This window comes from Guillardia theta, assembly GCF_000315625.1.
Source record: "Guillardia theta CCMP2712 unplaced genomic scaffold GUITHscaffold_27, whole genome shotgun sequence".
In the NCBI taxonomy this organism is placed as follows: domain Eukaryota; class Cryptophyceae; order Pyrenomonadales; family Geminigeraceae; genus Guillardia; species Guillardia theta.
In genome coordinates, this window is record NW_005434647.1 from 369,788 (window position 1) to 380,202 (window position 10,415).

At 55.4% G+C, this 10,415-nt stretch overlaps 3 protein-coding genes across 3 annotated transcripts in view; 2 read left to right on the top strand and 1 right to left on the bottom strand.

The window, feature by feature from the left end:
- The first annotated feature begins 579 nt into the window (after positions 1-579).
- GUITHDRAFT_152165 (glyceraldehyde 3-phosphate dehydrogenase) lies at positions 580-1,940 on the top strand. The gene is made up of 2 exons (XM_005834044.1): positions 580-608; positions 889-1,940. The coding sequence occupies exon 2, from the start codon at positions 889-891 to the stop codon at positions 1,906-1,908; it is 1,020 nt and encodes a 339-aa protein (XP_005834101.1). The 5' UTR covers positions 580-608; the 3' UTR covers positions 1,909-1,940.
- A 1,550-nt stretch (positions 1,941-3,490) lies between these two features.
- GUITHDRAFT_162775 (hypothetical protein) lies at positions 3,491-9,840 on the top strand (the record flags this gene model as incomplete). The annotated part of the gene is made up of 20 exons (XM_005834045.1): positions 3,491-3,878; positions 4,070-5,469; positions 5,584-5,683; positions 5,899-5,996; positions 6,212-6,283; positions 6,481-6,549; positions 6,842-6,936; positions 6,980-7,013; positions 7,114-7,230; positions 7,457-7,534; positions 7,682-7,783; positions 7,944-8,009; positions 8,183-8,214; positions 8,492-8,552; positions 8,806-8,865; positions 9,074-9,108; positions 9,155-9,215; positions 9,263-9,316; positions 9,638-9,705; positions 9,750-9,840. 20 exons carry the CDS (start codon positions 3,491-3,493, stop codon positions 9,838-9,840), a joined length of 3,081 nt encoding a protein of 1,026 aa, XP_005834102.1.
- A 266-nt stretch (positions 9,841-10,106) lies between these two features.
- GUITHDRAFT_107036 (hypothetical protein) overlaps positions 10,107-10,415 on the bottom strand; it is a gene marked incomplete at both ends in the record, with an annotated part of 2,288 nt that continues 1,979 nt past the window's right edge. The window contains one exon of the mRNA XM_005834046.1: positions 10,107-10,141. Within this exon, the coding sequence (XP_005834103.1) occupies positions 10,107-10,141 (35 nt within the window). The remainder of the gene's footprint in view (positions 10,142-10,415) is intronic.

Here is a 10,415-nt window from a genome sequence, read left to right on the forward strand (position 1 = left end):
TGAACAAAAGACTTTGTTGCCCAGGTGCACGAAGAAGGTAGGGGTTGGTGGGGTAGAATTCCTTGGGGTAGGGTCATTGAGAGGGGGTGTAGGGACGATAAGAACTTACGAGAACAAGAAATTTTTTTTTGGAGAAAATGGGGGTGGGGGTCATTCATTTTGAGGGGTCCAATGAGAAATTTGGTAAACACCGGTGGTGTCACCGCAGCTGACATTGTTGGAATATCAGGGTAGGGGTGTTTGAAATACCCGGTCCTCAGAGATGGAGCTAGAACAATTGAGCTCTCTTCAGCACAAAGGTAGAAGGTAGGGTGAAATGTATTATATGAATTAATATGAAAAGTCAAAGATAAATCATGTGGGATTGAAACACAATCTCATCAGTTGTTTAGGGGAAAAATCGGAGGGGTTCAATCAAACTCGAGAGTGGGTGGTTCGTCAAGGATCAGTAAGTTCGGAGACAAGGGGGGTGGTGAATGGGGGTATAATTGATGACGGTAGGGGTGTATTGCTTCGCACCTAAGGGGGGGGGGTCAGGGGGGTGGGGGTAGGACGCGTGGCATACAAAGACGGAGAGGAAGCAGCAGAGGAGGAAACCAACAACCCAGGTACGACCTGACATGAATAAGAACAAGGAATGATGCGATGTAGAGGAGATAGTTGCCAGCTTGGTTGAGAAAGCATGCAGTGGTTTGCCATCATACATCTTGAAATAGTCCATAGAGCCTGTGAGCAATTCTTAGAATTGCTGAAAGATTCAAGAACATTTCGTGGTTTGTCATTGCGAGAACGTTTCCCTATGTTTTATGGTATGTCAGATACGAGTGTAGAGAAAATTATATTCGTCTCTTTGCGATCTTTCTCAGCAAGTCTAATATAATCTATCAGATGCCTACCAAGATCGGAATCAACGGATTCGGACGTATCGGACGTCTCGTGACCCGTGCTGCCTTTAGCAACAAGAAGGCTGACTGCCAGGTCGTCGCTGTCAACGATCCCTTCATCGATTTGGACTACATGGTGTACATGTTCAAGTACGATTCCACCCACGGCATCTGGAAGGGCAGCGTTGAGAAGAAGGGTGACAAGCTTTGCATCGATGGATGCGAGATCACCTGCTTCACTGAGCGTGATCCCACTGCCATCAAGTGGGCTGACGCTGGCGCCATCTACGTTGTTGAGTCCACCGGAGTCTTCACCACCATCGACAAGGCTCAGGCTCACTTGAGCGGCGGTGCCAAGAAGGTCGTCATCTCTGCCCCCTCTGCTGATGCTCCCATGTTCGTTATGGGCGTCAACAACAAGGCCTACGACGGCACCCCCACCATTGTTTCCAACGCCTCTTGCACCACCAACTGCCTCGCCCCCCTTGCCAAGGTTGTCGAGAGGAACTTCGGAATTGTTGAGGGCTTGATGTCCACCGTTCACGCCACCACCGCCACCCAGAAGACTGTTGACGGACCCTCCGGCAAGGACTGGCGTGGAGGACGTGGTGCTGCCCAGAACATCATCCCCTCTGCCACTGGTGCTGCCAAGGCTGTTGGCAAGGTTCTCCCCGAGCTCAACGGAAAGCTCACCGGTATGGCCTTCCGTGTTCCCACCCCTGATGTCTCCGTTGTCGATCTTACCGTCAAGCTCGCCAAGCCCGCTTCCTACCAGCAGATCTGCGATGCCATCAAGGCTGCCACCACCGACCCTGAGTACTGCGGTGTCATCGCCTACACTGATGACGAGGTTGTTTCCACGGACTTCCTCGGAAACTCCTACTCCTCCATCTTTGATGCCAAGGCTGGTATCGCTTTGAACGACACCTTCGTCAAGCTCGTTTCCTGGTATGACAACGAGTGGGGATACTCCAACCGTGTGGTCGACCTCATCGCCCACATGGCCACTGTTGACAAGTTCTAAATTAGTTGATAATAAATGCTACCATATCGGAATTGATTGCTTCTTGGTAAGCTCAAATTTTTCCACTGCATCCCGTTTGAAGTTGGCTCAATTTCGGTCTTGTGGAAACGTGAGCTTTCGGAAACCCGTTTTGTTTGTAAAAGGCATCTGCAAAAGACGCAATGCTGCAGGAATGTATGCGTGAGAATCCGCAGTGGAAAATTGTCGTAATTTTCATGACTGGGACATTTTCCAAAGCAGTACAGAGTAATCACAGAGCAATGATGCTACCACACACCAATCTGATTTCACTTGCTAAGTTCGGCAACATGCCAACTTTACATCATTTCATAGTATGATCTTACTGAACATTTGGCGTTTCATCAAGATCTCCGATGACTACCTCCCAATTGTAGAGCACAGCGATCGCTACACCGAAGACGAAGAGGTTCTTGATCAATTTCTTGTTATTTGCACCATTGGGGCCGTCAAGGAAGCGAGCTACAGAGCTTTGAATTCCCATCCCCGTTCACTGACTTTGACGATGGAAGCTGAAGAAAGCAAATCGTCACCACCATGAAAACAAGTTACAATGTCTAATAGAAGTCATCGTTTTTTGGTTGGTTCCAACACCGTCATGCATCCCTCCCCCCATCTACCCTTTCACCATGGAGCGATATCACATTCCACACTCGTGGCATCAACATCAAATAATCCTACCCTAGCTGACATTTTACGCCTGGGATCATGGCATGATTACAATCGGCTCTGACTACAAGATTACTTCGAACGATGCAGATCAAACATCCCGGCGTGAAGCGAAAGAGATGACCAAGATCAAAAGCTTGATTCATCACAAGTCGTTATGGAGGATATAACATGCATACCGAATTATTCTCAATCACCAAATTCCCTTTTCCAGGAGAGCACAACACAAATCCTCTCACATCCCGTAGGGAACACTGCTCTATACGGAAAACAGATATGGGTGTTATGTGATTATAGAGGAATTAACAGGAAAGGAAATGCGTGAGAAGTAACCAACCATATCGAGTAAGGATATGGATCTCTATAACTCGTTTTCGTCACGTCCTAGCATGAAGGACGAGCTCATTAAACCTGATCTTTGTTAACACCTCCTCCTCAAACCTGCACGCCTTCATCGGATAGAAGCAAAAAGCACACATCTGCAGACACAACGGCAACCTGAAACTTCCTCCTCCTGCCAGTACTGCTCGTTATCTCCCTGCCCTCTCGCATCTCATTCCTCATCCTCTTCCCCCCCCTTCCCTCTTCTTCTGCCTTCCTCGCCTCGTGCATGGCTGCAGGGCGCCGCTCCTTCCGTGGGCTCGCCTCAGGTCGACCTCCTCCCATCCGACCGGGCCCGGACCGGGCCCGCGGCACTGAGTTTATTACCATCCCGCCATCATTTTAACGGACATGGCCTGAGCGGAGAGCAGCGAGGCGGCGATAGGGGCAAGGCAAGGACAGCGCAAGTCTTCAGGATAGCAGCCGAGTGAGCTGAAGGGAGTAGAAGCTCAGGAGAGGAGGAGAGGAGGAGAGGAGGAGAGGAGAGCAAGGGAGTGTAGTGTTGACAAGGGGGATGCTCGAGGCGAAGCTTGAGGTGGTACTTGCCGACGGGAGACCACAGTCTTTTGCTCTCCGCCAGGGGAGGAATGTAGTCGGGAAGGAAGGAGGGCCAGGGGATGTGCTGATACGATCCTCCTCGCTCTCAAGGCGGCATGCCATGGTCACGATCGGATCGACCATGGAGGAATGCACCATAGAAGATCTAGGTAGCACCAACGGGACCGTCATGACCAACGACCATGGCGCTGTTGTGAGCTTGGAGGCGGGAAGGATCTACAGACTTGGCGAGATGAACGAGTTTGTGTTCGGTGACGTGGATGCCACTCTGACGATCAGTGGGGTCGAGGACGCGAACCAGACGATGGAGAGCAACGTTGACGTCCTCATAGTCAAGACCCCGGGTCGAGCATCATCAGCAGCAGGAGGGAAGAGTTTGACACGGAGGACGATGCGAGGAAGAGGGAGGAGGAGGAGGAGGAGGAGGAGGAGGAGGAGGAGGAGGAGGAGGATGACGGAAGGAGTCATCTCTACGCTGCGGAGAGCACAGAAAGATCGTTCGACATGGGTTCGACCTCGCTCAACGCTCCTGCAGCCCCGGGGGGTCAACCCTCGTCGTCGATGAGCAAGGAGGTCTACTTCCATGCCAAGAACGACATCGGTATGTCGATGCCCTACGACAAAGACCTTCTGTGGATCGCTGAAGCCTCGCTGCACATGCCCCTCCCCGAGGGGTGGGAGGAGGTGACGTCAGCACAAGGAGAGAGGGTGTACAGGAACACGAAGCTGAAGATTGAGCTCCTGATGAGGCCGCAGACTCTCATCTGCAAGAATCTGTACCAGGAGACGCTGAGGAAGCAGGAGATGGAGAGCGCGATGGGGATGTCGATGGAGGAGGAGAAGATCGCTCGGATCGTCCTGGTGGACCAGGCGACCGGACTGAATTTCTTCCACTACGTGCTCCCAGGAAAGAACTTGGTGGGCAAATCCAGGGAGCAGGTGGACATCGTGCTGGACTCCCGCGCGTGCTCAAAGAAGCACGGGTACTTGGAGAGGAGGGAAGCACGATTCTTTGTCGGGGACCTCGGAAGCACCAACGGGACGTTTGTTGGGACTTTCCCCGGGACCTCGTTCCGGAGGGTGGAGCCGGGGGCAGGAGTAGAGATTGTCGACGGGCAGCTGCTGATGTTTGCGGACGTGGAGTGTACGCTGGTTGTGCCGGATGGAAAAGAGGAGCAGAACATGGCGAGCTCGCTCTCCCTGGACGTCCACGAGCTACATGGCAAGTTCGCGTCTGTGCAGCACGAGGAGGTGCCGGAGCACCAGGAGCGCGCAGGTCCTGTCGCTCCAGCTGCTGCTAGGCACGAAGTACACGGAGGACATGGAGCAGAGGAGGAGGAGAGGGGCAGGCCAGGGAAGCATGACGGAGGAAAGCACGATGCTCGGCAGAGTTTCGACGTCGACCCTATGTCGCATGTACAGGAGAGCGCTATCCCGGTGCAGGACTCGATGCACAAGGGAGGAGGAGGAGGAGGAGGAGGAGGAGGAGGAGGAGTGGACTACAGCGAGATCCGGAAGATCATTAGAGAGGAGATATCCTCAGTGGCCATGACGTCATCCTTGTTCTCCTCGCAGGTCAAACCGGCAGAAAGTGAAAAAAGTGGAACATGGAACCCTTCGTCCACCAGGGACACGGAGAGGAGAAGAGTGCACATGGAGGAGGAGGAGGAGGAGGAGGGGGAGGAGGAGGAGGAGGAGGAGGACTGGGACGGCAGGTCCGGGAGAGACGAGCTGGAGACTGGGGACCAGGACCTGTACTCGACTCGTGCCGTCTCCTTCCGGACCTCCAACAGAGAGTCGAAGCACGGCTCTCCTCCTCACCCGCCCTCCTCCGGCCCTGACTACGAGAGGCTGGACACAAGGGGATACAGCTCTTCCACTGCTCGTCGGTTCCTGAGGGACTCCAACCAGATCGAGTACCAGCTGGAAGAGGAGGTGGACTCCTCCCCTGCACGCCACCTGCTCCTCCCCTGCTACCTTCTCCCCCTCTGCTTCCTCCCTTGCTACTCCCTTGCTCCTCCCCTTCTGGTGTGACCTTGCGCTCTCCAGGTGCGGCTGGCCGAGGAGCTGAACCTTGTTGAGGGATACGTGGCCGAGCATGTCAACGAAGTTCGTGAGGTCCTGGGGGTAGAGAAGCGTCCTGATCTCGGTAACTCAAACTCCTACCTCCTACCTCCTACCTCCTACCTCCTACCTCCTACCTCCTACCTCCTACCTCCTACCTCTACCTTCTACTTCTACCTCCTGCCTGCTACTTCTACCTTCTATCTCCTCATCCTCCTCATCCTACCATTACCACCACCACCTCCTCTCTCCCTTTTCTTTCCACAGCCCCCCTTGCACTCTCTGCTGAGAGTGCTTCAGATCGCAACGTGCCCTCCAGAAGGAAAGGGTTCCTGGCCAAGCAGGAGGAGAGGAGGCTCAAGGTCCTTGAGATCGCACAAAAGTATTACAAGAAGCAGGTCTTCCTCCTCCCTCTCTGCCTGTGCTCGTACCTCCTCCTCCCGTCTGCTCCTCCCCCTCCGACAAAGCGCTTTCCCTTCCCATCCTCGCGCTCCTCCTCCCTTCTTGTCATTTCTACCTCCCTCCCCTTCTTCCTCCTTTTCCCTCCCTCCTTTGTCCTTCCTCTTATCTTCCTCTCCTTGCCCGGCAAGCATTGAGCGAGGTTTCTTCTCAGGCGCCTTACACGGAGTTCGGCAATTTTCTTCTTCCTACCGGAGCTCTACACAGGATCCTTGAGAAGCTAAATGTCGATCACTCTTTCCTTCCTCCCCTCCTTTCTCCATCCTCGATCCTCCTTTCTCCTTTCTCCGTCCTATTTCCTCCTTTCTCCTTTCTCCTTCCTTTCCTTCCCTCTTTCCCCTTTCCTTCCCTCGTCCCCCTTCCTTCTCCTCCTTCTCCTTCCTTCCCTTCCTCTGTCGTCTGCTTCTCTGATCTGTCATGCAGGTCGCACCCTCGTTCTTCCTCCTTGCCATGACGAGCAAGCCCGTCCGGGAGGCTGTCTACTGCACTGAGGTAGAGGAGTGGCGAATGTGAAGTGGGAGAGGGGAGGGTTGTTGATGGACAAGGAGGAAGCAGCAGCAGCAGCAGCAGCAGCAGCAGCAGCAGCAGCAGCAGCAGCAGCAGCAGCAGCAGCAGCAGCAGCAGCAGCAGCAGCAGCAGCAGCAGCAGCAGCAGCAGCAAGCAGCAGCAGCAGCAGCAGCAGCAGCAGCAGCAGCAGCAGCAGCAGCAGCAGCAGCAGCAAGCAGCAGCAGCAGTTGTTATTTACAACTAGCAGGAGCCGAACTAACACGAGGCACTCACGCAGGCCTGGACGTCAGTGAACGGGGAGAGGTTTGCGGGGCTGTGGAGCAGCTTGAAGTTAGCTGGGAAGCGATGCGGGGACGCGCATCTGCTGCTGAGGTGAGGAGGAGAGAGAAGAGGGAGGATGATGACTGGAAGGCAGCGGTATGGGTCCTCAACGCCTCGGACATGTCAAGGTGAATGAGGAGGCAGGGAGACAGGAGGGGAGGAGGAGGAAGAAAGGGGGAGGGCCAGAGGAGGAGGAGAAGGAGGAGGAAGAGAGCTGATATCGAGCAGGAGTTCGACCTCTCTGGTGTGAAGAGCATCACAGACGACTCGCTCGCCATCATCGCCGAACAGAGTCCCCAGCTCGAGGTCCTCCTGCTTGGCCGCCGCATCGACGTCGGACCTCAAGTATCCCTCCGACTCCTCCGGCTCCCTCCCTCCCTCCCTCCGGCTCCCTCCCTCCCTCCCTCCCTCCGGCTCCCTCCCTCCCTCCCTCCCTCCCTCCCTCCCTCCCTCCCTCCCTCCCTCCCTCCCTCCCTCAGTTTCTTCTCTCGTACCTCTACATCACCTTTCCTCCCTTCCCTCCTTCTCTTCCTTCCTCCTCCACGATGTCTCTTCTGACTCCTTGCCGTAGGTCACCGACGTTGGTATCCAAGACGTCGCCGCCTGCTGCTCGAGGCTGAAGGTCCTGGACTTGACGTGGTGCAACAAAGTAAGAGGGAGGACGAGAATGAAGACAAGAGGGAGGAGGGAGGAAGAGGAGGAGAAGAAGCGAGGAGGAGGAGGTACAAGGGAGGGAATTGAGGAGGAGGGGACGCGAGGAGGAAGTGTAAGGAGGAGGTTTGAGGATGAAGTGCAGGTGACGGACGCGGGGATCAAGAGCGTAGCTGAGGGATGCGGAGAGTTACAACAGCTCAATGTCTCCTACTGCCACCTGCTCACCGACGCTTCCATCCTTGCGGTACCGTGGAGCGAGAGTGGAGGATGAAGAGGAGGAGGAGGAGAAGGAGGAGGAGGAGGAGGAGGAGGAAGGAAGAGGAAGGAGTAGCAGCAGCAGCAGCAGCAGCAGAAGCAGGAGTGGGAGGAGCAGGACGAAGGAGGGGTGTTTAGAGTTGGCGCAGGTCCTGGGAAGCTGTAAGCATATGACTGAGCTGCTGGTCGAGTCGTGCGATCGGATCTCGGAGCAGGTAGCGACTTGTTCTCTCCTCTTCCTCCTCCTCCTCCTTTCTTCTTCTTCTTCTCCTCCTCCTTCCTCTCTTTCTCTACTTCCTTCATGAGCATACCTATCATCTCTGTCACCACCAGTCTCATCTTACAATCCTCCTCCTCTTGACTGTCCTCATACGATCGCGACTGCCAGGGAATCATAAGCATTGGTCAACTTGGTCCTCGGTTCGACCTCCTATAGCCTATATCCCCTCTCCGCTTTCCTTCCCTTCTTTCGCCTCCTCCCCCCCTTCTCGTCCTGCTCCGCCTTGTGCCTGTTTCTTTCCTCGCAACCTCCTCCCATTGCCTCGTCTCTTTCAACCCATTTTGAAGTTCTCCCTGCCGCTGCCGCCTCTCCTCCTCCTGCTCCTCCTTCTCCTCCTCCTCCTCCTCCTCCACCACCACCACCACCACCACCTCCTCCTCCTCCTCCTCTCGGCTTCAGGATTTCACTAGCGACCAGACTCAAGCGCCTCAGCCTCGCTGGATGCCTTACCGGCACGACTACCATGTCTGTCATACAGGTGAGGAGAAGAGGAGGAAGGAAGGGGGGAGAACTGAATGGAAGGGGAGGGGAACGAGGAAGGAGGTGAATAGAGTAAGGAAGAGGAGGGAGGAAGGAAGAGGGAGGAGGGAGAGAAAGGTGGAGGTGGATCAGGTCCAACGGATGTGGAGCGACAAGGGAGGTCGGGGGGAGGGGGAGGAGGAGGTTGGAGGAGGCAGGAGCAGCGGCAGCAGCAGGGTCCTACAGGCATCCCCTTACGGCTTCTCTTTCAGCTCTCTCGGCTGTGTGAGGCACTGACGATCATCGACCTCACTTCTATCTCAGGGCTGCAGGTGACATTCCCTTAGCCCCCCCCCCCCCTCTCTCCCCCGCCCTCCTGTCGATCTGCTCGTTCTCCCTCCTTCCTCCTTCCTCCTCCACGCTCCATCCTCTGTCCTCCTCGTTCTTGTGGATCAAACGCGCTGTAAGAACGGTCTCTCGTCCTCCTCCGTCCTCCCGTAGCTTCTCATGCCATTCCCCACCATGACATTGTGCCTGCAGGACGCGGCGATCTGGCAGCTGTCGCGGGGATGCAGGTGAGGGAGACCAGGAGCAGCGAGTCGAGCTGAGGGGAGGGATTAGGTGGCTGCAGAGGCTCTTCCTCGCCTGGTGCGTGCAGCTCTCCGACCACAGCTTCGTGCAGGTCAGTATCGTGCCAGTGCTGGGGGAGGAGGTTGAAGGAGGAAGCAGGTAGCGCGGAACTGCCCGTTGCTGGTCGAGCTTGTGGGAAGAGGATGCGTGAAGGTGAGGGAGGAGGGAGGAGGGAGGAGGGAAGAGGGAAGAGGATGCGGTAGGAAGGAGGAGGACAGGAAAAGGAAGCAAGAGGAGTTGAGGAGGAGCAAAGGAAAGGGGAGGAGGACTGGGACGAGGAGCAAGGTACGAGGTGGAGAATGAAGAAGGGCAGACGGTAGAAAGAAAGAAGGGGGGGGGGAGAGGAGGAGGCAGAAGGGAGGAAGGGGAGGGAGGTGGTGGAGGGAAGAGGGAGAGTGAGAGTGAGAGAAGGGAGGAGGAGGGAGGAGGAGGATGGGTGAGGGTACTCCCGCTGCTGAACAAGATTCTCCGCAGCTCTCCGACACGTCAGTCATGCAGTTAGCACAGAACTGTTCCTATCTACAAGTGCTGGACGTCAGGGGGTAAGTCACCACCCCCGTTCCTGAGGGCTCTGACGGGGGTGCAGGTGCAGACTCGTGACTCAGAACGGCCTCGACGCGATGGCGATGCTGCTGCCCTCTTGTATGGTCCTGTACGACGACACGTCGCTCAAGTGACGAGGGAGGGGAAAGGGAAGACAGGGGAGAAGTTTCATGCGTGTTGATGGTAAAGAGCGAGGGAGTGAGGCAGAGAGAGAGACAGCGAAGGAAAGGAGGAGGAAGGGGCCGGGGTTGAGGGGAGGGAGGGGCTGGAGGAAAGCATTGTCGTCGTCGTCATCGTCATTATCATCATCGTCGTCGTCATCATCATCATCATCGCTTGCCTGTTTCTTTAGTCAGTCGCTGCTCCGCATCGGTAATATTCTCACCGAGAGCTCCTCTGATTAATCGACTGGCCACAGCTGAGCTGGTCTGGGGCCTTAAAGAACAACATCATGCTCCTCTCCATTGTGTTTCCAACCAGAATCAATTGAATCAACAACATCATCATAATCATCATCTGCATAACATCGCCGATAGCACCCGCTCTCCATCGCATCAGGGTAGACACTCGTCGCCAACCTGAGAGGACAGACGATGTCTTCAAGTGGGATGGACCTGGATGCCTCGCTTGCCTCCTCGTACGATCGAACCTGCCGGTAGCGATGAGGAGGAGAGCTGGCAAGAGGAGCTGAGCGACAGCAATGATGACC

What these genes read in the sequence shown, in the direction of transcription:
- GUITHDRAFT_152165 (XM_005834044.1), top strand. Translation starts at nt 889, where the DNA reads ATGCCTACCAAGATCGGAATCAACGGATTCGGACGTATCGGACGTCTC.